The following is a 27,280-nucleotide window of genomic DNA, read 5'->3' on the forward strand; positions in this document are numbered from 1 at the left end:
CATAGCACACTGCAGCCTCAAACTCCTGGCCTCAAGAGACCCTCTGCCTCCACCTCCCAAGTAGCCAGGATGACAGGTGCATGACATTGCATCTGGCTGTGTTTTGTTTTGCTTTGGACTGTAATTTTAACCTGATATGAATAAATTAGTCATGTGTTTAAATTACTCTAGTCATGCAAGTGATTTAATTTGTTAGCAATAAGGATTTGTAGACTATATGCAATTATGGCTAGATGAAAGATAAATTACACAAATGAATGGTCTTCCTTCTGCTCTCTTTTTTCCTCCAGTCTTTGTCCAAATTTTATCAGTTCTTCCAAATCCTCTTTGAATACTACTCTGTGTAGGTATATTCTTGCTGTGTGCAGATCATTTGAATTTTTGGTATTCAGGCCATTTTTCCTACTATATTATAAGCTGTTAGAAGGCTGGGTTTGTATCTTATTTATCTTTATATCTTCCATAACACACTGCTTTGCACAAAGTTGATATTTAAGCATCAGTGTATTAATGAATAATGTAATTTATGACAAATATTAATAACCACCTCAGCTTTCCACTAGTATTACTAAAACTTTATTAATTGAGTGAATATGCAATCTCTCTTTTCCATCACAGGCTTCTGTCTCTAAACAAGGGCAAATTTTAGGGAGACTTCCTTTCTATCCCATTTATTTCTCCCCCCACCCCTTTTTTTAGTTCCATTTCTCTATTGCAGCTCTATTTATCTTTTCACTATGACTCATTCTTTTTTTCTCAATCCTGCCCCTTCTGTATCTGTCTGTTTTTTATTACTCTGCCTCTTGCTCCTTTTAATTCCTAACGCCACTTACAACTTAGTTTTCCTGTCACCTGGTCTTTCTGTTTTCGTTCTTTCTGCTTGGCTTTCTCCTGCACTTGTCAGTACCTCTCTCCTTGCCCTCAAGGTACAGGGCAGGATTAGGTATAGGAGGAGCCCAACTGGGGTAGAGGTGGAGCCACCTGTTCACTGCTTCAGGATTCAGAACCTGACTAGGAAGGATCGGCTGCTCAAGGGTAGCTGGGACTGAAGTCCCTATGACCTTTCCACTAGAGGCGAGCATTCTGGAGGACAGTTGGGACCTGGTAAGGTCAGAAGCTCTCCCTGTCTTCCTTTGTGTTCTCCCTTTCTTCTTTCCTGTTCTGCATTTTTCACTTACAGTCTCTCTCTCCATGATACTAACTTTTCTTCAGTTTCTCTGTTTTACTATTATTCTCTTTCCTCTTTCTTCCTATCAGTGAACTCTAGTATTTGTCTTTTCTCTTACCTATTCTTTCCACACATCTCTGTATTCTCTCTCAACATTTTTCCTACCCCCTCTCCATTTTGTTCTTCCTTTTGTTAGTTTTCTCACCCAGGTTTCTTTTTTCTTAAACTTCTGGCCTCAAGTGATCCTTTTACCTCAGCCTCTCAAAGTGTCGGGATTACAGGTATGAGCCACAGCCTGGCTAGCTTACTTTTTTCATTTAGTCATTTTTAATCCACATCTCTATTTTTTAAAAAATTATACTATTTCACAGAGAAACAGAAATAAGAGAGGAAAAAAGGAGCACCTTGACTTTCCAGGGGCCTGTTCAGCCTTTTGACTCATTCTCAGGCTTGTAGTATGTATTGAGATTAGGCTTTGAAGAAAATTTATGCTGTACAGATAGTTAATAATGAACATAGAGTTAGGTTGAATATTCAATGTAAAAGGTTTAATTTTATTCTTTTTTCCTTGTTTTATTTAGGTTTTTCCTGCAATACAGTGGATACAGTTTGTCATGGCTACTCTGAGGTATGTTTATTTAATCTCATATAACTAAACTAGTATAAGCACAATTGGTCAATTCTGTAGTTTTCCACATTTCCCCCTCAGGGTTTGCTTTTACTCTTTAGTTAAAGAGAAATGATATTCTTTATCATGTTGATATCTTCTTACTAATAAAATGACAACATTAACAACAATAATAACAAAAAACTGATTAAAGGATAACATCTGAACATCAGTGGACAACCTCGTCAACAGGATCAATTGCAAAATCAATAGCAAAGTGCTTACTTAAGCAGTATCTATACTAAAAATTGGAATGACACAGAGAAAATGGGTGGGGCTGAGCTCACACCTGTAATCCCAACACTTTGGGAGACTGAGGTAGGCAGATCGCTTGAGCTCAGGAATTTGAGACCATCCTGGGCAACATGGTGAAACCCTGGCCCTACAAAAAACAAAACAAAACAAAACAGAAAACAAAAAAACATAAAAATAGCTGGACATGGTGGTATGTGCCTGTAGTTCCAGCTACTCAAGAGGAGCTGTGATTGTGCCACTGCACTCCAGCCTGGTTGACAGAGCAAGACCCTATCTCAAAACAAATTAAAAAAAAAAAAAAAAAAAAAGATTGACATGGCCTCTGGATAAGGAGAACATGCAAATTTGTGAAGCATTCTATATTTGTTTAAAAATACTGGCTGGATATGGTGACCCATGCCTGTAATCCCAGCAGTTTTAGAGTCCAAGGCAGGAGGATGATCTGAGCCCAGGAGTTTGAGACCAGCCTGGGCAACATAGTGAGACCCTGTCTCTACAAAAAAATTTTAAAAAATGAACTGGGCATGGTAGCAGACGCCCGTAGTTCCAGCTACTCAGGAGACTGAGGTGGGAAGATCACTTTAGCCCAGGAGTTGGAGGCTGCAGTGAGCTGTGATTATACCACTGTACTCTAATCTGGATGACAGAAGGAGACCCTGTCTCTAAAAGTAAAAATAAAAATAAAAAATATGTGCAGGGCTGGGCATGGTGGTTCACACCTGCAATCTCAGTGCTTGAGAGGCCAAAATGGGAAGATCCCATGAGGCCAGGAGTTTGAGACCAGCCTGGGCAACATAGCAAGATCCTGCCTCTACAAAAAAATAAAATAATTAGCCAGTTGTGGTGATGCACACCTCTAGTCCTAGCTATTAAGGAGGCTGAGACAGGAGGATCACTGGGGCCCAGGAGTTCAAGGTTACGTTGAGCTATAATGGCACCACTGCACTCCATCCTGGCTGACATAGCAAGACCCTGTGTCTAAAAATTTTTTTTAATGCAGTTTATTTTATATCAATCATGCCAATAAAACTGTAAAAAGAAATCCCAAAATTAATAACAAAAACTATGGCACTCCATTGTCCTGCTTTAATGATCAATCATCTTCTAAATCTCTTCAGTGTTATAGGTTCAAGTTCACTTATTGCCTATGCTGTATTCCAGAATATACAGAAATCTCCAGAGGTGAGTGATTTCTCTTTGTGTTGGATTTGAACTTTTTAGTGGCTTAGTCTCCAAAACAAATAACAGATGTTACCTATAAATGGTGAAATAATTCTATGAATTACTTTTAAATTTGTCATGATGATACAATGAGATATTTTTGGCTTGGTCAATAGAGCTCCCTTTTCTTCTAGGTAATTATTTTAGCTATAACTTCGAATTTTGAGAGATTAACTTTTTTTTTTTTTTTTTTTTTTGAGACAGAGTCTTGCTCTGTCACCCAGGTTGAAGTGCAGTGGCGCAATCTTGGCTCACTGCAAGCTCCACCTCCCAGGTTCATGCCACTCTCCTGCCTCAGCCTCCTGAGTAGCTGGGACTACAGGCACCTGCCACCATGCCCGGCTAATTTTTTGTATTTTTAGTAGAGATGGGGTTTCACCATGTTAGCCAGGATGGTCTCGATCTCCTGATCTTGTGATCCGCCCACCTAGGCCNAATTACTTTTAAATTTGTCATGATGATACAATGAGATATTTTTGGCTTGGTCAATAGAGCTCCCTTTTCTTCTAGGTAATTATTTTAGCTATAACTTCGAATTCTGAGAGATTAACTTCTTTTTTTTTTTTTTTTTTGAGACAGAGTCTTGCTCTGTCACCCAGGTTGAAGTGCAGTGGCGCAATCTTGGCTCACTGCAAGCTCCACCTCCCAGGTTCATGCCACTCTCCTGCCTCAGCCTCCTGAGTAGCTGGGACTACAGGCACCTGCCACCATGCCCGGCTAATTTTCTGTATTTTTAGTAGAGATGGGGTTTCACCATGTTAGCCAGGATGGTCTCGATCTCCTGATCTTGTGATCCGCCCACCTAGGCCTCCCAAAGTGCTGGGATTACAGGCGTGAGCCACCACACCTGGCCCCAAGATTAACTATTAAATGTGGATTTCTTTGTTATGCGTTAATTGCTAAGGCTAAGGAAACAGAATGTTGTCTGAATCCAATATTCACTCTAAGCATAGCAGGAGCTTGCCTAGAGGTGAGTTCTCGGATTTTGATACTTTAGTAAAATTGCTACTGGGACTAGGAGATAGTTTAAAAACTTTAGTATATGAAACATACTTATTTTGCTTCTCTGACCTTCTAGGCAATTGCAATTTTATGGTGAAAACAGAGTGAAAATACATCTTAAACTATTCATACCAAAAAGATCAGATTAAAAACCTTCCTGATTAACAGAGTACTAGGGAGAGTGATGTATTTTCTAGCTTAGTAAACAGATTTTAAGAGAAATATAACAGCTATTTTCTAACCAGACCAAATAGCACAAAATTAGGCAAAGCATAGGTCAGGACGTGTATGGGAGAGCTTTTATATGTGGGAAATGCCATTGGGTTTTATTGGGCCCACTTTAATAATAAAAATAACTTCTGTGTGTTAAACGCTTACTATTTTCCAACTATGCTCAGTGCTTTACATACTTTATCTCGTTGGTCCTCATCAATCTATAAGAGGGATAGTATTAGGCCCATTTCACAAAAGAGGAAATTGTGGTTCAAGGTCAGGAAATAATTTGTTCAAGTTACATAGTAAGTAGAAGAGCAGAGTTTTGTTTTTTGTTTTTTTTTTTTTCTTTTTTCTTGAGACGGAGTCTCACCCTGTAACCCAGGCTGGAGTGCAGTGGCACGATCTTGGCCCACTACAACCTCTGCCACCCAGTTTCAAGTGATTCTTCTGCCTCAACCTCCTGAGTAGCTGGAATTACAGGTGACTGCCACTGTGTCCAACTAATTTTTTTTTTTTTTTTTTTTTTTTTGAGACAGAGTTTCACTCTTGGTGCCCAGGCTGGAGTGCAGTGGTGCAATCTCGGCTCACTGCAACCTTCGCCTCCTGGATTCAAGCAATTCTCCTGCCTCAGCCAGGGTTTCACCATCTTGGCCTGATTGATCTTGAACTCCTGACCTCCTGATCCACCTGCCTGGGCTTCCCAAAGTACTGGGATTACAGGTGTGAGCCCGGCCAAGAGCGAGGATTTTTAAAAGTCCATACTCTTAACTAATTGCTCTCCAAATTAAAAAAAAAAAAAGTATTTATTATATTCTAGATACATTTGCTCAGTGCTTTCAATGTATTTTCATTTAATCCTTAAAAGCTTTGAGATGGATATTATTAGTCTGATATTGTAGACAAGGAAACTGAATCCTGGTAAGGTTAGGGGACTTTCCTCAGTTCTTACAGCTAGTAAGTGTTGGAGCTGGAATTTGAATGCAGCCTTGTCTTGTTCCAGAGCCTCTCCCCCACACACTTTTAAACCACCAAAATATAATGTCCAATGAAAATGGATTTTGAAGTTTCAGAGGTAGATTGTGACTACGTAAGTCAAACTGGAAAGTAAAAGTCTTGATACTGTATTGTCATTGCCTGCTAAAGTAATTTTAAGTCAAACATCTTCTGGTTCAGATTTTCCTAATGTTTATTTCCTTTGCTGGAATTTGAGTTCAGATGTGATTAAGTTAATAAAGTATGAGTTATACAATAGAGAGAGCTAAGCTTTATCTCTGAAAGCAGGGTTTCTCAACCTCAGCTTTATTGAGGTTTAGGGCTAGATAATTATTTGTAGTCTTGTGCATTACGATGTTTGGCAGCCTTTATCAGCTAGATACTAGTAGTAAACCCTCTGTTCTTCAGTTGTGACAACCAAAAATTTCTTCAAACAACGCCAAATGGTCCAGGTGTAGTGGCAGGTGCCTATAGTTCTAGCTACCCAGGAGGCCAAGGTGGGAGGATTGCTTGAGCACAGGAGTTCAAGGCTGCAATGAGCTATGATCATATCACTGCACTCCAGCCTGGGTGACAGAGCAGGACCTTATCTCTTAAAAAGAAAAAAATTGCTGAATGTCCCTGTGAGGGTGGGATCGGTGCGAAATTGTTCTTGTTTGGGAACTACTGTCCAAGGTGACTTTCTGGCATAACAGTGGGTTGGGACTGTATAAAGATATAAGGTGTTAACGTCTAATTTGGCTTAGTACGTGACTTTTTTTTCTTATTATTTATAATTAAAACAAAATAGAGATGCTAGAGCTCTTGGTTTATTCTGCCCATGGTTTAAATTAAAGACAAATAGAGAGGAAAGCACCAGCCATGGTGGCGACAAGTCCCTTGTGGCAACAAAGAAGAATCAGTTGGACCTCAGGGGAGCTTGGATGGTCATGACCTTTACCTTGTACTCACTGCTGCAGGCAGCCCTGCTCTGTGTCAGCGCCATCACCATGCTGCACAAGGAGAGATTCCTCAAGAACATTGGCTGGAGAATAGACCAGAGAATTGGTGGATTCGGGGAGGAGCCAGGAATTAAATCTCAGCTAATGAACCATATTCAGTCTGTAACAACTGTAATGAGAATGCCATTGATAATAGTAAACTCAATTGCAACTGTGTTACTTTTATTATTTGGATGAACATCAGTGGAGGAAATAGAGACTCAGAAGAGATGCTAGCAGAAGTTATTATTTAGGTCATTATTGGAGTAAAGGCTGAGACGCGAGGATCACTTGAGCCTGGAAGGCTCAGTAAGTAAGTAAGTAAGTAAGTAAGTAAGTAAGAAAGACTGCAGTAAGTAAGACTGCAGTAAGCCGAGATCGGGCCACTGCACTGCAACCTGGGTGACAAAGTGAGACCCTATTTCAAAAAAAAAAAAAAGAAAAGAAAAATCTCCAGGACTGGAATATTTGCTCACTCTTAATAGTAGCTCACTCTGTGCTGAGATTGTTAAAAGAGCGCATAAGTCTGTTGCTTCTGTTTTAAAGGTATTTTCTATCTCTCATTTCTCAGGGATGAATTTTTTAAAATGTTTTGAAGTTCTTTGGGACTTAGCCACGATGTGAGTGCTTATCCCTAGATAAAATTTAAAGGATTTTAAAAAAGTAATTGCTACATGTAAAATGATAAATAGGTAATTTGAGTGATTTTCTTTTGAACCACTTGATTATTTTGTTTGTATATTGTTTCAGCTATGAATAATTCAAATTTATAGACACTATTGAGGAGTAATACTCTCTGATATATCAAGGAGAATTGTGTTAGTCACATGATGATTTTGTTTTACTTTTTTAATGCATTTATTATTTTATTAATTGGCCTAAATGATGAGACCAGACCAGTATCTACATATTTTCATTTTAGAAAATCTACAAAGGTCTACCCTTTTTACAATGATGACTTAAAAGAAAAAAAGCAGCATAAATATTAGCCTGCAAGAGCAGTTCGAAACAACCACAATTAAACTATACTACACAAGAAGACTGTTGTGAAGCATTTACCTCCACCAAAATCATTCCAGTTCCATTTCTTGGTAAAGTGGCACACTGTGGGTTGTGATTCTTAATTCTTCATTGTGTTTGTCAATAGGATATTCATGCTGGATAGGTTGTCTTTTGTTTATTTTTTTATGTCTCAAATCATCTTGTGGGATTGTTTGCTCATCTCAATACAGTTTTAAGCAGAAAGGTTGAAACAATGTAGTTTTTGTGAAAATTATTAGTTGCTATATATGTGTATATATAATACACACACATATACACATATATGTGTATATAACACACATACGTGTATATAATATACACACACGTGTGTATATAAAATATATACACACGTGTGTATATGTCTGTATGTGTGTATATGTGTGTATATATAATACACACGTGTGTGTATATATAATACACACGTGTGTGTATATAATATACACACATACACATATACACACACGTGTGTGTGTATATATATATATAACTTTTTTTTTGAGATGGAGTCTTGCTCTGTAGCCCAGGCTGGAGTGCAGTGGCACAATCTCAGCTCACTGCAACCTCCATCTCCCAGGTTCAAGTGATTCTCCTGGCTCAGCCTCCTGAGTAGCTGGGACTACAGGCATGTGCCACCATGCCTGGCTAATTTTTTTGTATTTTTAGTAGAGACAGAGTTTCACCATATTGGTCAGGCTGGTCTCGAACTCCTGACCTCAGGTGATCTGCTCGCCTCAGCCTCCCAAAGTGCTGGGGATTACAGGTATGAGCCACTGCGCCCGGCCTCATAGGGCTATTTCTTGAATTAATGATCAGAATTATGTTCTTGCTCACAAAAGCTGCATGGCTGCTTTTCTTCTCCAGGGATTATTTATGTGAAAGTTGATTATATATATTGGATCATTCTTGTCATACCCAACTAAATCAGAGTCGAGAAGCCAGGGGGAACAAGCTCTCAGAGCACACAGCACCTGCTCCGATAATTAATATTTTCACAAGCCCAGCTACTGAAATGGCTCAACATAACCCTGAGACCAGTTTGACCTTGTAGTTGCCGAAATGACTTGCCTCTTAGGACCAGTTTTACATACCATGGTCACTCACTAATCAGAGTTTGCCAACTCCCAAAACTTTCTCTGGTGCCAGTGAGGTTGCTTTCAAAATAACATGTACTATTTCCCTTTCTAATAAAACTCAGTCATCTCTTTGTTCTTCGAACATGTCCAAGACCACCCAGTCTGTGTGTATGCCCTGAAACACAATTCTTGCTTCCCAAATAAAACATTTTAAATTTAGAGATTTGTCTCTATATATTTCTGGACTTCACCATTTCATATTTAGTCTTAGTTTTTTAAATCTCTTAACAGTTATAAACTTGTGATAGGTCGTAAGCCAGTAGAATCTGTGGCTGTGCCATCCAGCTGGAATTTTAGCAAGCTTACCCAGAGAAAAGGCCATATGTGGTTAACGTAATAGCTGATATTTATTAAATACTTTATACTTTTAAATGTTTTATTACATATTAGTTCACTTGTTTATGTTTCTGTTAGCCAAGGCAACGTGACCGTCTAACCCTATTAACAAGATATTAATTAGCATCTTACCTCTTTTTCTGGTTTGGGAGAAATATATGAGAAAAATCCTCTTGTACAGGTGGGCTTGGGAGAAAGAGATGAGAAAAATTCTCTTTTGTATATATAGGGAGATTAGTTCTCGTATTAGGTAATATCTGTTTTGTTTTTTGTTTTTTGTTTTTTTTTTTTTAGATAACAGGATTTTGCAATGTCACTCAGGCCATAGTACATAGCCTACTGTAGCCTCAAACTGCTAGACCCAAGCGATCCTGCCACCTCAGCTTCCTGAATAGCTGGGACTACAGGTGCATGCCACCATAGCCAGCTAATTTTTTTAATTTTTATTTTTGTAGAGACAGGGGTCTCGTTATGTTGCCAAGGTTGGCCTGGAACTCCTGGCTTCGTTCAGTCTTCCCGCCTCAGCCTCACAAAGTGCTGGGATTACAGGCTTGAGCCACAGTGGTTGGCCAGGACTTTAAAATTTGTAAATGTATTTTTTTATTGTGAGATATATCAGACATGAACTAGAATACATGAAACATATATGTATTGTTTAAAGAATGATTATAAACAAACACTAGTGACAAGAAATGGAACATTACCTGTACCTCCAGACATATACCTGTTGAGGTTCTTCCCAATCACAGCTCTCCCTCTCACCTTTAGAGATACTCAGTATCCAGAGTTTTGTGATAAGCATTTTTTAATCTTATGTACAGTTTACCAGAAATGTATGTATGTTTAAACAATTTAGTTTTGCTCGTTTTTGAACTCGATATAAATGGAATAATGCTATATGTATTTTTGTATGTATTGTTTTGTGAGTTGCTTTTATCCCTCAATATTATTTGTGAGATGTATCCATGTTGTATAGAGCACGAGGTTATTTCATTTTCATTGATGTTTGGTATTCTGTAGTGAAGGGGTGGCCTGTCCCTCCACACTTGTGGGTGTTTCTCGTTAGGTGGAAACGAAAGACTTGAGAAAAGGAATAAAACACAGAGACAAAGTGTAGAGAAAGAAAAGTGGGGCCCAGGGGACCGGCGCTCAGCTTACAGAGGACCCACGCCGGCACCGGCCTCTGAGTTCCCTTAGTATTTATTGAGAATTATCTTAGTCATTAAAAGGATAAGAGAGTGGCTGGACAATAGGATTATTGTAGGGAGGAAATCGGCAGTAAGACATATGAAAAAATCCTTGTAATATGAATAAGTTTAAAGGAAAATGCTGTGCCTTGAGATGTATATGCGACATCTCCATAAACCTTTTAGCACTATTGCTCCAGCAAGTCCCACCTTATTCCTAAAGGTGGTTTCTCCTCACTCAGTAAACAGGGCACACAATGGGTATTACCTGGAGATATGTTCCATTGCCCAGGAAGAGGGGCAGCGAGAAAATGTTTTCGCTCTCTTTCTTTGATTAAGAGAATGGTGATGACTTTTAACCACAAGCAGCCTTTAGGACCACTTGTTTAACCAGAAGCACATTCTGCACAGCCCAATCCTTGTATTCAACTTAAATCCCTTCGCCAATGTCTCTTGCAAGGACAAAGTTCTTGAAGGTAAAGGTCAACAGATTAACAGCATCATCAATCACAGAACTAAATTGGAGTCTTTTATGTCTACGTCCTTCTATATACGACATGGTAACACTGATACTTCTCATCGTTCTTTCTCCTCCAACACTAGAATTTATTTACCTGCTTATGCTGCTATAAGTATTCTTGTACATGTTTTCTTGTACATAATAAGCATTCTTGTATAAGCATTCTTGTACATTATGCTGCTATAAGCATTCTTGTACATGTTTTCTGGTGCACAAATCCACAAGTTTATCTAGTGTATTTGCCCATATCAGAATTGTCATAGGATTTCCACTGCCCCTAAATTAATGCCAAACTCTTTTCCAACTGGTTGTGCCAGCAGTGTATAAAGGGTCCTGTTGCTTTTTGTTCCCTTTTTTTTTTTTTTTGAGACGGAGTCTCGCTCTGTCACCCAGGCTGGAGTGCAGTGGCCGGATCTCAGCTCACTGCAAGCTCCGCCTCCCGGGTTTACGCCATTCTCCTGCCTCAGCCTCCCGAGTAGCTGGGACTACAGGCACCCGCCACCTCGCCCGGCTAGTTTTTTGTATTTTTTAGTAGAGACGGGGTTTCACCGTGTTAGCCAGGATGGTCTCGATCTTCTGACCTCGTGATCCGCCCGTCTCGGCCTCCCAAAGTGCTGGGATTACAGGCTTGAGCCACCGCGCCCGGCCTTTTGTTCCCATTAATACTCTCTGTTATCAGACTTAAAATTTTTGCCATGGGTGTATAATTATTTTCTTATTGTAGTTTTAATTTTTCATTTCCTTTATTACTAATAAGGTAGGGCATATTTTCATATGTTTATGGCCATTTGGACTCTCAGGAAAGGGAAAGGGGGAAAGAGGAAAAGGAAAGGAAAGGACCCTATGTATAGGGAGATGTTAAAACATATCAGAAGTCTTTGGCAGGGCAAAGGAGGACAAAACGAGGTGAGGTTTGCTTGCACTTCTCCCTAGGTCTATGTTAGTCTTTGTACTAACGTAGGAGACCCCCTGAAACTATTGCTATGGAATAAAATGACATAGAATGTAAAAAAAAGGTTTATAGTTTTTGCCCTTTCACATTTTGGTCTTTAAACCACTTGGAACGGATTTTTTTTTTTTTTTTTTTTTTTTTTGAGACAGGGTCTTGTTCTGTTGCCCTGGCTGAAGTACAGTGATGCATTAATGGCTCACTGCAGCCTCGACCTCCTGGGCTCAAGTGATCCTCCTGCCTCAGACTCCCAAGTAGCTGGGACCACAAGTGTATGTCACCATGCCCAGCTAATTTTTTTGTTTTTTATTTTATTTGTAGAGATGGAGTCTCACCATGTTGCCCAGTCTGGTCTTGAACTCCTGGGCTCAAGCAGATCTCCTCCCTCGGCCTCCCAAAGTGTTAGGATTATAGTCATAATCCACTGAGCCTGGCCTAGAACTGATTAGATGGAGTCTCACTCTGTTGCTCAGGCTGGAGTGCAGTGGCGCAATCTCGGCTCACTGCAACCTCCGCCTCCTGGGTTCAAATGATTCTCCTGCCTCAGCCTCCTGAGTAGGTGGGATTACAGACGCCCACCACCATGCCCAGCTAATTTTTGTGTTTTTAGTAGAGATGGGGTTTCGCCATGTTGGCCAGGCTGGTTTTGAACTGCTGACCTCAGGTGATCTGCCCACCTCCCAAAGTGCAGGGATTACAGACGTGAGCCACCGTGCCCGTCCTAGAACTGATTTTTTGAGTGTAGTGTGATACAAAGTAGGGGCCTAATTTCATTTTTTTTTCCCTGTATGGATACCCAATTGTTCTAGGTTCATATTTTGAAAAGACTGTCTCTTCTCCACTGATTGAAAAAGCCACTTGTATCATACATCAGAGATCTATATATATATTGCTGGGCTTAATTTGGGATATTTTCATTTCTATTCACCTATTTGTCCATCCCTGTACTAGTACCACAGTATCTTCTCTCTAGGTCTATGTTAGTCTTTGTAGGGAGACCCCCTAAAACTATTGCTACGGAATAAAAGATGAAATGCTTCTGATTATTGTAATACAAAATTGCATGCAGGACTGTGTAAAGACAATGTCAGGATGGACTGCCAAAATGAGCCAACAGCACGTGATGTGCTTCCCCCTGCAGAGAGCCTATAAACGGATGTGCAGTCAGGGAGGTTTCACATCACCAAGATTCCTATCCCAGAAAACCAGATGTTCATAGCTCTGGGAATGGAATGAGACCCTTGTGGAGAGCCTATAAATGGACACATGAGGGGCACCTGTTCATATGGATAAGATAGGGTTATAAACGCCCTTATCTTGCCACGGCTCTTCTAGGTCTTTTTAGGGTTAAGGCATACTCCCTTCTGAGAATTTGTGGTCTAACTGGTTGTTTCACGTCCTGTTTCTATTGATTGTTTGCAACCAGCTTTTGCTGCAGTTATTATTGCTGATTAGTATCTTACTAAACATAGGTTATGGATAGACTGTGTTTCTGTTTCAAGGCTCTGTTAGAAATTGCTGATGCACACACTATATTGTAAATTCTTATCTCTGTATACTGCACTTCTGCATACCGATGTTATGTTAAAGAGTTATTTCATCTCCATGTGATCATCTCACCTCATAATCAAACGACCCTAAATCCCTCACTAACCTACCCCCGCCCTCACTAAACTTATAAATGCTAGTATATCCAGTGTATTGGCGGCATCGCAGGACCAGAAGGTGGTGACCCCCCTGGACCCAGCTTTCACTGTTTTGTGTTTGTCTTTTATTTCTCGACCTGCCAATCCGTCTGGCAACAAAGAAAGAGCCCCGTCGCATTGCAGGCTGCTGACCAGATCCTGCAATAAGTCTTAAGATGAGGTGGGGCAAGTTCTCCTTCTTTCTTTTTTAAGAGTGTCTTGGTTATCTTAATAGTTTATATTTTTTTTCCCTGAAGAATTGGGTTTATTTCAATAGTAAATTTGAAATTCTTGACTTAAGCAAGAGTACTATAGTAATAATATCAGGAATAGACAATTTGCTACACTGTCAAATATATGAAAGTTCCTTTTGTACTTTCTTCAGCACTGATCAGCAAGCAGATTCAGTCCACATTTACTTTGATCTATCTGCTGAGTTAACCCAAGCCGCTTCAGAGATTCTGGCATTTAGAATCATAAACTACTGTAGTGCAGTCAGAGTACCAGTCATAATGATACAGGCAAACAGTCCCTTCCATACACCTTTAAATCCAAGTCTCTGGAGAACTTGAGAAGCACTGCTACCTTTTTCTTTATTCAACACAAATACCAGAATCATCAGGGTGAGAAACAATTGCACAAAACACTCCAGGTATGTAACCTGCTACAAATGTTACAACCAGCTCCTCTGCCTTTGAACATTCACTGCAGGGCTTCTGAACCACAAACTTGTACAATGCTTCAACAGTACCTTAAAAGCAGGCAAACTTATCATTGCATATGCTATCTGTCTCATCCAGAGAGGAGCAACCCCTCTGTAGAATGTTTTTAGGCCTTCTTCCTTATACATCTTGGAAGCTGCATCCGTCAAAGTCTTGGTCTAACCTGGTTGGGTTTGAATTTGAACCTTAGCAGCTTCCATAGGGCAATTACAGCAAATAATTCAGCACTGGCAGAGGCAGCCAAATATAGTGATGTGCACCAGAGATAACATGCTCTGGGAGTATGTTGCTATACAAGACTTTAAAGACTTCATAAAAGCCAAACTTGCAGAGCCCCTGCATGGAGTGACCAATGAAAGTTAGAGCCCGTCCTTTAGCCAAACAATGAACACCATCCTCCTTAAGTGTAACTGAGAATCCATTAAATATGCCCTTGTACTTTTGGGGGTCCACCTGCATACAGCATTTCACTAAACCTAGGGGAATGACCACAGTGTGTGTCAGGTCACAACCTAAGACCCCACGAGAGCCACACAGTGCATAATACTTCGTAGAGTCAAAATCACAACTGTACTTTTATAAGGCAGCAGCTGCCAGGTTAAGAGAGCAGTGAGGGGGGCCTGTGGGTCCTGTGGGGCTGCTGTGGAGGTCTGTGAGGCCATTATCCACAAGCTGCAGGTGTGGTGCATTAAAGGGGTTTGCCCATGCCAGGTGTGCCATGGATGAGAGCTTCTCCCTAAGATGGCAAACACCCAACCATTACTCCCTTGGATTGCGGCTCACAGGGTGATATTTTGTATTTCTACATCAGATTTAGAGTCAGCTTGTCAAGTTCCACAGGAAAGTAGGTTGAGATTTCATTGAGATTGCATTTAATCTATAGAACAATGTAGGCAGAATTGAAATTTTTATAGTATTGCGTCTTACAATCTATAAGCATATGACATATTTCTTCACTTTAGACCTCCTTTAGGAGTCCCTCAATAAATGTTTTATAATTTTCTCCACAGAAGGACCAAAACTATTTTTAGATAAGTGGGAATGGGGATGCCAAAAGGAGAAGGATAAGCAGACAAATTTCACCAGTGTGGTCAGAAATTGAAAGGCAACATGTACAGTTCATTCTGACATTTTTCAGTATTACTGACTTTTACCCTGACTTTTATTACTGTAAACATGTTTTCATTTTCTTTAAGTCTTCAGCCACATCCCCAAACACTTAGCAGATTACCTCATTTTTTATATTTAGAAGATGTTGCCACTGGGCGCAGTGGCTCACACCTGTAATCCTAGCACTTTGGGAGGCCGAGGCGGGTGGATCATGAGGTCAGGAGATCGAGACCATCCTGGCTAACATGATGGAGCCCCGTCTCTACTAAAAATACAAAAAATTAGCCGGGCGCAGTGGCAGGCACCTGTAGTCCCAGCTACTTGGGAGGCTGAGGCAGGAGAATGGTGTGAACCTGGGAGGCGGAGCTTGCAGTGAGCTGAGATCGTGCCACTGCACTCTAGCCTGGGTGACAGAGCAAAACTCTGTCTCAAAAAAAAAAAAAAAAAAAAAAAAAAAAGTAGAAGATGTTGCCTGTGCCACTAAAGCACTCTCAATTGTCTCCTTGTGGTACATGTCCACTGCAAAATTTCTCATCTTTCCACTCTTTTTTTTAACCCTATACCTAAGAAAGGAGTGTCCCTGTGAGTAAGAAGTTTCAGTACTAATCTATCCATGAGTACTCTGATTCCAGAACAGTTGGGATAACTGTAGTTATAGTGGTTATAGATTCCTTCCTATCTGTAGTCTTCATTTGCATTCCCCACAATCAGCCAATGGCAGAGGCCCCAGAAAAATGATGCCAGTTTCCTACTAGAAACATAAAATGTAAGAATTGTTACATTGTTAACATTCTCCTAGCTACATCATGTATGAAATGAGGATTTTATTACTTTGACAGATAAGACCACTTTTTTATCTGAGCTTCTGTGACCTGCTCCTGGGACTTTGCTGGCTCACAGAGATACTTCTCTATGGAGCTTCCGTAGCAAATAAGGACATCATCTGCTATAACCTACAAGCAGTGGGACAGGTAAGTGCTACAAGACTGTCACTGCACCTTGCAAGAAAGGCACACTCAGATCTAAATAGAAACAAAGATGATTCACCTTGGGAAGTGGAGACCCATTTACTTATTGTTACATTTTGAAACAATAGCTTTTATCCTTTTCATATAAAATACTATTTATTTATTATAGAAAATTTTGAAAATTCAGAGAAGCAAAAGATAAATAATATTATCTTTACTCTTTAATTTTTTTTTTTTTTTTTTTTGAGACGGAATCTCACTCCCTCTCCCAGGCTGGAGTACAGTGGCGTGATCTCGGCTCACTGCAAGCTCCCCCTCCCGGGTTCACGCCATTCTCCTGCCTTAGCCTCCCAAGTAGCTGGGACTACTGGCACCCGCCACCACGCCTGAATAATTTTTTGTATTTTTGATAGAGACGGGGTTTCACTGTGTTTGCCAGGATGGTCTCTATTTCCTGACCTCGTGATCCGCCCATCTCGGCCTCCCAAAGTGCTGGGATTATTTTTTTTTTGTTTTTTGAGACTGAGACTCAGTCTGTCACCAGGCTGGAGTACAGTGGCGCAATCTCAGCTCACTGCAAGCTCCGCCTTCTAGGTTCAAGTGATTCTCCTGCCTCAGCCTCCCGAGTAGCTGGGACTACAGGCGTGCACCACCAGGCCCAGCTAATTTTTGTACTTTTAGTAGAGACTAGGTTTCACCATGTTGGCCAGGATGGTCTTGATCTCTTGACCTCATGATCTGCCAGCCTCAGGCTGGGATTACAGGTGTGAGCCACCATCCCCAGCCAATGAATACTTTTTTATAACCTGTTTTTATTATTCAACATATTGTGACCATACTTCCAGGTAATGAAATACTTTTCTATAACATCATTTGAAATGATTGGATGGTTTTGTGTTAGAAGAATAAAATAAACATTGGATTTTGAAAATACTACAGATAATCATATATGGATCGTATATCTTTCATGAATTTTACCAATGGATTAATTCACATAGCGCCATCAGTATATAATACTGCTTCTATTTTTCTGAGACATGTGGTGTGAAAAAAGTAAGGGTTAAAATGCAGCCTATGCTCACTGCTAGATATTTCCTTTGGAATTTGTTACTAGAGGGGTAATTTCTTTCAATTTAGTAAGAAATTAATGATATATAATTGGTGGTATAAAATCTGTGCACTAATATATTACCAATCTCATATGAGTTTAAAAAGTTTTAGGGTCATACTTTGCTCAGTCCCGCTAATAACCTCATGAATTAAATAGAATTAAGACTGTATTGTTTACTCAGATAATTATAGTCTTTGATCAGAAAAGTCTATATTAGAATCCTGGACCTGATTAACTTTGTAATGTTTGGCCAGTACCTAATCTTTCTGAACTTCAGTCTCCTAATCTGTAAAATGTTCATTAATAATATTTACTTTGTGCTTGGTACAGATGTGGTTAATGTTACTTTCTTTTTTTTTTTTTTTTTTTGAGACAGAGTCTTGCTCTGTCATCTAGGCTGGAGTGCACTGGCGCCATCCAAGCTCCACCTCCCGGGTTCATACCATTCTCCTGCCTCAGCCTCCCAAGTAGCTGGGACTACAGGTGCCTGCCACCACGCCCAGCTAATTTTTTGTATTTTTAGTAGAGACGGGGTTTCCCCATGTTAACCAGGATGGTCTCAATCTCCTGACCTCGTGATCTGCCCGTCTTGGCCCCCCAAAGTGCTGGGATTATAGGTGTGAGCCACGGCACCCAGCCTGTTACTTTGGTTTTTTTTTTACAACTTTATTGAGCTGTATCTATAGTAAACTATATGTATTTACGGTGTATAATTTAATCACTTTTTACATATGTATTCCCCTGTGAAATCATCACCACAATCAAGATAACAAACATTCCTGTTTCCATCACCCTCCAAATCATTTCAGATATATTTTCCTTTACCTCGTCGAGCTATGTAGTATAATAACTGCTTTTTAAAATATTTGTTGGATATTTCCAATGTCTGGCTCATTTCTAGGCTGGTGTCTGTTGATTATCTTCTCCCATGAGAATGGGTCACATTTTCCTATTCTTTGTATGTCAGGTAATTTAGGATTGCATCTTAGATGTTATGAATACTATGTTGCATAGAATCTGGGTCCTTTTGTAACTCTCTAGAGATTGTTAATACTTTTAGCAGGCAACCTGATTAGGTTTAGAATGTAAATTTGGTCTCATCATCTGTGGACAATGGTTCAAATCTCAGTTTAGTTCTATAAGCAAGCCTTGGCTATGTTGGTTTGAGACTGTCATGCACATGCATAGTAGACAGGTTAGACTGAGACTTGTTTGGATTAATACACAGAATTAAAGCATCCCTTTTCCTGGCTGCCTTTCTTCTAGGATTCCCTCCATACTTTCCTGCCCAAAGGGAGCCCTTTTCTGATCTCTGTTTCCTTAAGATAGATTTCTATTAGAGTTGTAGGTGCCTTCATTGAGCAGCATCATGACTGAGGTACATGCTTGAGCAAAACTAAGAGAAAAGAGAGGAAAAAGTTTGGGAAACTCACTTCTTCTGTTCAGTTTACTTCTCCAAGTTTGACTCCTTTCCACAATCTACCTGTTTTTGTTTACTTTTCAGAGTCTTCAAGTGGTTATTTTTTATATTTTTCTTAGGATTCTTACTTGTAATCAGGGATGAGCTGGAGAGGGCTTACACACACTAGTTTGTTTGTGTTTTGTTTTTGTTTTTGAGACAGAGTCTCACACTATTGCCCGGGCTGGAGTGCAGTGGCATAATCTCGGCTCACTACAACCTCTGCCTCCCAGGTTCAAGCGATTCTCCTGCCTCAGCCTCCCGAGCAGCTGGGACTACAGGCAAATGCCACCATGCCCGGCTAATTTTTTTTTTTTTTTGTATTTTACTAGAGATGGGGTTTCACCGTGTTAGCCAGGATGGTCTCAATCTGGAATCACATAATATTTGTCCTTTTGTATCTGGCTTATTTCACTTAGCATGTCTTTAAGGTTTATCTTGTTGTAGCATGTGTCAGAATTTCCTGTGTTTTGAAGGCTGAGTAATATTCCATTGTATGGATAGACCACATTTGGTTTATCTGTTTATCTGTCAGTGGACACTTGGGTTACTTCCACCTTTTAGATGTTGTGAATATTGATGTACAAATACGTTTGAGCCCCTACTTTCAGTTCTTTTGTACATATACTCAGGAGTAGAATTCCTGGATCAGATGGAAATTCTGTGTTTGATTTTTTGAGGAAACACCATATTTTCTATAACAGCAGTGCACAGTGCCCCGGTTCCCACATTCATGCCAACATTTGTTGCTGTTTTTTTTCGTTTTTTAAGTAATAGTCATCCTAATGGGTACAAAGTGGTATCTCATTGTGGTTTTGATTTGCATTTCTCTAATCATTAGTAATGTTGGATAACTTTTCATGTGCTTATTGGCCATTTATATATCTTCTGAAGAAATGTCTCTTCAAGTCCTTTCCCTTATTTTTTTATTTTTTATTTTTTTTAGGGGGCATGAAGTCTCGCTTTCTTACCCAGGCTGGAGTGCAGTGGCGCTATCTTGGCCCACTGCAACCTCCACCTCCTGGGTTCTAGTGTTTCTCCTGCCTCAGACTCCTGAGTAGCTGGGATTACAGGTGTGTGCCACCACACCTGGCTAATCTTTGTAGTTTTAGTAGAGATGAGGTTTCACCATGTTGGCCAGGCTGGTCTTGAACTCCTGACTTCAAGCAATCTGCCTGCCTTGGCCTCCCAAAGTGCTGGGATTACAGGTGTGAGCCACCATGCCCAGCCCCTTCCCCATTTTTTAATCAGATTGTTTGCTTTTTTGTTACTGAGCTGTAAGAGTTCTTTATAAAGTATTTATATTAATCCCGTCAGACATACAATGTGCAAATATTGTCTCCCATTCTGTAGTCTGCCTTTTTATTCTGTTGTGTCCTCTGATGCACATAAGTTTTATAAATTTTGTTACAGTTCATTTTCTCTTTTGTTGCTTATGTTTTTGATGTCTTACCCAAGAAATCATTTTCAAATCCAACATTATGAAGCTTTTACACTATGTTTTCTTTTAAGAGTTTTATAGTTTTAGTCTTACATTTAAGTCTTTGATCTATTTGTAGATTTTCGTATGTGGTGTAAAGTAAGGGTCCAACTTCATTCTCATGCATGTGGATGTTCAGTTTTCCTGGTACCATTTATTTATTTGAGACAGAGTCTTGGTCTGTCTGTACCCAGGCTGGAGTACAGTGACATGATCATGCCTCACTGTAGCCTCGACCTTCTGGGCTCAATTGATCTTCCCACCTCAGCCTCCTAAGTAGCTGGGACTACAGGTGCATGCCACCACACCTGGATAATTTTTGTATTTTTGGTAGAGATGGGGTCTCCTATGTTGCTCACACTAGTCTTGAACTCCTGGGCTCAAGCGGTCTTCCTGCCTCAGCCTTCCATAGTGCTGGGATTACAGGCATGAACCACCATGCCTGGCCCCATTTGTTGAAAAGAATGTCCTTTCCCCATTGAATGATTGTGGCACCCTTGTCAAAATCATTTGATTATATATGTAGGATTTATTTCTGGGCTTTAAATTCTGATCCATTCGGTCTATATGAAACCAGAAAGTGTGAGTCTTCCAACTTTTTATTCTTTTTACTTTTTGAGACAGGGTCTTGCTCTGTCACCCAGGCTGGAGTGCAGTGGCATGATCTTGGCTCACTGCAGCCTCGACCTTCTGGGCTGAAGTAATCCTCCTGTCTCAGCCTCCTGAGTAGCTAGGACCACAGGTACATGTCACCACACCTGGGTAATTTTTTTTTTTTTTTTAATCTGTAGAGATAGGATCTTGCCATGTTGCTCAGGCTGATCTCAAACCTCTGGGCTCAAGTAATCCTCCTACCTCAAACTCCCAAAGTGCTGGGAATACAGGCGTGAGCCATCATGCCCGGCCTCTTCTTTTTCAAGATTGTTTTAGCTATTCAGGGTCCCTTGAGATTCCATATGAATTTTAGTATGATATATTTTATTTCTGCAAAAAAAAAAAAAGTTATTGTGATTTTGATAGGGATTGCATTGAATCTGTAGGTCACTTAGGGTAGTATTGAACATCTTTACAACAGTAAGTGTTTCAACCAGGTATGGTGGCTCATGCCTACAATCCCAACGCTTTGGGAAGCTGAGGCAGGCAAATCGCTTGAGTCCAGGAGTTTGAGAACAGCCTGGGAAACATGGCAAGGCCCTGTCTCTACAAAAAATACAAAAATTAGCTGGGTGTGGTGGTGTGCGCCTGTAATTCCAGCTACTCTGGAGGCTGGGATGGGAGAATTGCTTGAACCCAAGAGGTTGAGGCTGCAGTGAGCCATGATTCCTCCACGACACTCCAGCCTGAGCGACAGAGCGAGACCTTGTCTCAAAAAAACAAAAAACAAAAAACTACAGTAGTAACTCTTCCAGTCCATAAACATGGGTATCTTTCTATTTATTGGTGTCTTCTCTAATTTCTTTTAGCAAGGTTTCATACTTTTTAGTGTACAAGTCTTTTGCCTCCTTGGTTAAGTTTATTCCTAAGTATTTTATTGTTTTTAATGATATTGTAAGTGGAATTATTTTCATAATTTCTTTTTTGGATTGTTCATGTTGATACATAGAAGTGCATCTGATTTTTGCATGTTGTTTTGTATCTGGCTACTTGACTGAATTCTATTATTTGTTTGAACAGTTGCATGTGTATGTGTGTGTGTGTGCGCGTGTGTAATCTTTACAGTTTTCTACATATAAGATCGTGTTATCTGCAAACAAATATGATTTTATATCTTCCTTTTCAATTTCATTATCTTGTATTTCTTCTTGTTTTATTGACCTAGTTAGGACTTCCAAACCTATATTGAATAGAAGTGGTAAAAGCAGGCATCCTCACCTTATTCTGAACTTAGAAGAAAAGCTTTGTCTTTCATCATTGAGTATGATGTTTTCTCTGGGCTTTTCATTTATGGCCTTTATTTTTTTTAATTTTGTTTTTGCTTTTTTGTTTATGAAATGATTTAATATTGGTAAATGTATAATAAAATGGGAATTGTTATATACCTCTGGTGGAGGAAGACTATAAATTGGTAACATTTAAAACAATTTTTTTAAATTTTGTGGGTACATAGTAGGTATATATATTTATGGGGGTACATGAAATATTTTGATACAGGCATGCAGTGTAAAATAATCACATGATGGAGAATGGGGTTATCCATCCCTTCAAGCATTTTTCCTTTGTGTTATAAGCAATACAATTATAGTTTCAATTCTTTTAAAATGTACAATTAAGTTATTGTTGACTATAGTCACCTTGTTGTGCTATCAAATAGTAGGTCTTATTTATTCTTTCTAACTATATATGTTTTTGTACCTATTATTATATATATATTTTGTACCCATTACTATATATATTTTTTGTACCCATTAACCATTTCCACCTCCTTCCTACCTTCCCACTACCCTTCCCAGCTTCTGGTACCATCCTTCTACTCTTTATGTCTATGAGTTCATTTGTTTTGATTTTTAGATTCCACAAATAACTGCAAATATACGATGGTTGCCTTTCTGTGCCTGGCTTGTTTCACTTAATATAATGATCTCCAGTTCCATCTATGTTGTTGCAAATGACAGATCTCATTTTTTTTATTGCTGAATAATACTCCAGTGTGTATATGTACTGGCCTTTATTTTGTTTCCTTCTGTTCCTAGTTTGGGTTTTTTTTTTGGTGGCTTTTTTTTTTTTTTTTTAAATCATGAAAGGGTATTGAATTTTGTCAGATGCTTTTCTGCATTAATTGAAATAGTCATATAGTTTTTTCCTTACTTCTATTAATGTGATATGTTAATTGATTTTTGTGTGTTGAACCATTCTTGCATTCCAGGAATAGCTCCTATTTCGTCATGGTGTATAATCCTTTTAATGTGCTGTTGAATTTTGTTTGCTACTATTTTGTTGAGGATTTTTACAACAGTTTTCATCAGGGATATTGGTCTGTTGTTTTCTTGTAGTGTCATTGTCTGGCTTTGCTATCAGGGTTTTCCTGGCTTCATAGAATGAGTTGGGAAGCATTGCATCCTATTCAACTTTTTGGAATAACTTGACAGATTTTGGTGGTAATTATTCTCTAAGTGTTTGATAGAATTTACCAGTAAAGCCATTTGGTTCTAGGCTTTGTGTTTGGGGAAATTTTTTGATTACTGATTAAATCTCCTTACTAGTTAGTGATAGGTCTGTTCCAATTTTCTATTTCTAAACTATTATTATTATTACTATTATTATTGTTTGAGACAGGGTCTTGCTCTGTCTCCCAGGCTGGAATGCAGTGGTTCAATCACAGCTCATTGCAGCTTCGACCTCCTGGGCTCAAGGAATCCTCCCACCTCAGACCCCCAAGTAGCTGGGACCACAGGTGCATGCCACCATGCCCAGCTAATTTTGTGGTTTTTATTTTTTTGAGACAGAGTCTTGTCTTGTTGCCCAGGCTGGAGTACAGTGGCATGATCTCAGCTCACTGCAACCTCTGCCTCCCAGACTCAAGCGAATCTCCTGCCTCAGCCTCCCAAGTGACTGGGATTACAGGCACATGCCACCATGCCTAGCTAATTTTTGTATTTCTAGTAGAGATGGGGTTTCACCATATTGGTCAGGCTGGTCTCAGACTCCTGACCTCAGATGATCTGCCTGCCTCGGCCTCTCAAAGTGCTGGGATTACAGGCGTGAGCCACCATGCCTGGCCCCAGCTATTTTTTTTTTTTTTTTTTTTAAGAGAGATAGACAAGGTCTCACTATGTTGCCCAGGCTAGTTTTGAACTCCTGTGCTCAAGTGGTCTTCCCACCTCAACCTCCCAAAGTATAATCCCAAAGTGGGATTACAGGCATAAATCACTGTGCCCAGCCTAAACTATTATTTTTAAAGACTGTATTCTTTGCTTTATGTAGTCACTGAAGTATCTTTACATTACCTTAGTGGTGAGCTTGTGATTGGTCAGAAATTTCCTTAGATTCCTCATACAAAAACAAACAAAGAAAAGCCTTTCATGGTCTTTGCAGATTGGTTCTGTATTGGGGCATTGTTTCAGTGCTTAGCTAGGTCATTTACACCTCTGTCTTAGCCTTTGCTTCCTACTTGCATGAAGCCTGAATGTCCATAGGAGTTGGAAATGTAGATTTTTTTCTGAGTATGTGTCCCACTCTGGACATGCATATGGCCTTCTAGATTCCCCAGTATCTGCATGGACTTTTCTTACTGATTGATTGATTGATTTTCTAAATTGACAAATAAAAATTGTATGCATTGGCCAGGCGCAGTGGTTCACGCCTGTAATTCCAGCATTTTGGGAGGCCAAGGAGGGCAGATTGCCTGAGCTCAGGAGTCTGCGACCAGCCTGGGCAACACGGTGAAACCCTGTCTCTACTAAAATACAAAAAATTAGCCGGGCGTGGTGGTGTGCACCTGTGGTTTCAGCTACTCAGGAGGCTGAGGCAGGAGAATTGCTTGAACCTGGGAGGCAGAGGTTGCAGTGAGCTGAGATTATCCCACTGCACTCCAGTCTGGGCAACAGAGCGAGACTGTCTAAAAAAAAAAAAAAAAGTATGCCTTTATGATGTAAAGCATAATGTTTTGATATATGTGTACATTTTGGAATGGCTAAATCATGTTAGTCAACATATCCATTACTTCACATCTTTTTTTTTTTTTTTTTTTTTTTTTTTTTTTTTTTTTTTTTTTTTTTTTTTTTTTTGAGACGGAGTCTCACTCTGTCGCCCAGGCTGGAGTGCAGTGGCCGGATCTCAGCTCACTGCAAGCTCCGCCTCCCGGGTTCACGCCATTCTTCTGCCTCAGCCTCCCGAGTAGCTGGGACTACAGGCGCCCGCCACCTTGCCCGGCTAGTTTTTTGTATTTTTTTTTTTTTGTAGAGACGGGGTTTCACAGTGTTAGCCAGGATGGTCTCGATCTCCTGACTTCGTGATCCGCCCGTCTCAGCCTCCCAAAGTGCTGGGATTACAGGCTTGAGCCACCACGCCCGGCCTACTTCACATCTTAACATTTTGTGGTGAGAACATTTAAAATCTACTCTGTTGGCAATTTTCAAGTATATAATATTATTAACTATAGTCACCATGTTGTACAATAGATGTCCTGAACTTTTTTATCCTAACTGAAATTTTATATACTGTGACTAATGGATCCCTCCTTCCCACCTCCTAGCTCCTGGTAATCACCATTCTACGATCTACTTTTATGAATTCAGCTTTTTATAATTTCACACATAAGTGAAATTATGCAGTATTTGTCTTTCTGTGCCTGGCTTATTTCAGTTAGGATAATATACTCCAAGTTTATCCTCTTGTTACAAATGACAAAATTTTCTTCCTTTTAAAGGCTGAATAGTATTCCATTATGTATATAAAGCATATTTTCTTTATCCGTTCATCTATTGATGGACACTTAGGTTGATTCCATATCTTGGCTATTATGAATACTAAATACAGGATTTTTTTCAGAGTTCTTATTTCCCCATGTATTTCCTTCCCCAGCCTCTTTCCCAGGCTTTTGGTTCTCTCTGCTGTTTGATCTGTTATCCCTTGCCCCAGAAGGCTGTGGCTAATATATTTGCCTCTAAGTACTTTTGACATATGCTGTCTTTGAGGCCACTCCTGCTCTGAGAAAATTTCAAGGTGGATGAAATAAAAGCAAGCCCCTATGTTGATCCTGCAGGGAAGGACCAGACACACCAAAACACATAGCTACAATTATTTGAGAATAAGGTCCATATTGATCCCTGTGGCACTAACAACCTGCAAGAGGAATGCAGACTGCTGTCCCCACAGTTATCATTGAATTAGTGTGTTGGGAGTGGTAAGGGGGGTAAATTAAAATACCATAATACTCTCTTACCAAAATTTACCATGTCTTCCTTCACTAAGCATTCCCCTGGGTTTTGTAAAATTTTGATTAGATTCTAGAGCCCAAAAGTTGATTTTGACTGGTTTTTATCCAGCTTAATTGTTGCTTTAGTGGAAGGATAGATTTTTAGAGTTCTGTACTCCATCATTTTCTGTGATGTTACTCTATTTGTTTATTTTTTAAACAGATTAATTGAGGTATAATTGCAAACATTTAAAATATACAATTTGATAAGTTTCTTTTCTTTTTTCTTTTTTTTTTTTTTTTTTTTTTGAGATAGTGTCTCACTCTGTTATCCAGCAGTGGCACAACCACTGCTCACTGTGGCCTCAACCTGCTGGGCTCAAGTGATCCTACCACTTCAGCCTCCAGAGTAGCTGGAAGCACAGGTGCACACTACCATGCCAAGTTAATTTTTGTACTTTTTGTAGAGAGGAGGTTTCACCATGTTGCCCAGGCTGGTCTCGAACCCCTGGGCTCCTGCAATCTGCCCACCTCAGCCTTCCAAAGTGCTGAGATTACAGGCATGAGCCACTGTGCCAGGCTGATATATTTTTTATCTCTATGTAAATATCATGCTGGTTTTAAAATAGACTTTATTTTAGAAGAGTTTTAGATTTACAGAAAAATTGGGCAAATACCACAGAGTTCCCAGGTACCTACCATACCCTCCCTAGTTCCCAAAGTTTCCCCTATAATCATTTTGCCTTAGTGTGGTACATTTATTACAATTAATGAACCCATATTGGTACACTATTATTCACTAAAGTCAGTAGTTTAAGTTTCAGTCTTTGTGTTGTGCAGTTCCGTGGCTTTTGATAAATTCATACTGTCATGTGTCCACTATTATAGTATCATCCAGAATAGTTTCGTGGTCCTAAAATTTTTTATTCACCTATTCATCTTTCTCACACTCTTCCTTTCCTTGGCAACTCATTGATATTTTTATGCTTTCTACAGTTTTGCCTTTTCTAGAATGTCATATAGTTGGAATCATGCAGCATATAGTCTTGTCAGATTGACTTCTTTTCACTTAGCAATATGTATTTAAGGTTCTTCCAGGTCTTTTAGTGTCTTAATAGCTCATTTCTTTTTGTTTGTTGTATGGGTTTATCACAGTTTTTAAAAATTCTTTCACCATTGTAGGACATCTTGGTTGCTTCTAGTTTGGGGCAATTATAAATAAT

The 27,280-nt window shown here is 39.6% G+C and overlaps 1 protein-coding gene and 2 pseudogenes across 2 annotated transcripts in view; 2 read left to right on the forward strand and 1 right to left on the reverse strand.

The window, feature by feature from the left end:
- Positions 1 to 1,017: 1,017 nt before the first annotated feature.
- The window catches only part of TMEM116 (transmembrane protein 116), a 77,589-nt gene continuing 51,326 nt past the window's right edge, over positions 1,018 to 27,280 (forward strand). The window contains exons 1-4 of one of the 2 annotated variants that reach the window (XM_017847265.1): positions 1,018 to 1,104; positions 1,750 to 1,796; positions 3,209 to 3,272; positions 16,025 to 16,156. In XM_017847265.1, coding sequence (XP_017702754.1) covers positions 1,057 to 1,104; positions 1,750 to 1,796; positions 3,209 to 3,272; positions 16,025 to 16,156 — 291 coding nt within the window. In that variant the 5' untranslated portion in view covers positions 1,018 to 1,056. Of the gene's footprint in view, positions 1,105 to 1,749; positions 1,797 to 3,208; positions 3,273 to 16,024; positions 16,157 to 27,280 lie in introns of those variants that run through there. The other variant, XM_017847257.1, reaches the window with a different exon arrangement.
- LOC108512129 (immediate early response 3-interacting protein 1 pseudogene) lies at positions 6,110 to 6,810 on the forward strand (annotated as a pseudogene).
- Positions 13,769 to 15,311, reverse strand: LOC108544587 (phosphate carrier protein, mitochondrial pseudogene; annotated as a pseudogene).

This window comes from Rhinopithecus bieti, unplaced genomic scaffold (genome assembly GCF_001698545.2).
Source record: "Rhinopithecus bieti isolate Rb0 unplaced genomic scaffold, ASM169854v2 scaffold_947, whole genome shotgun sequence".
Taxonomy (NCBI): Eukaryota; Metazoa; Chordata; class Mammalia; order Primates; family Cercopithecidae; genus Rhinopithecus; species Rhinopithecus bieti.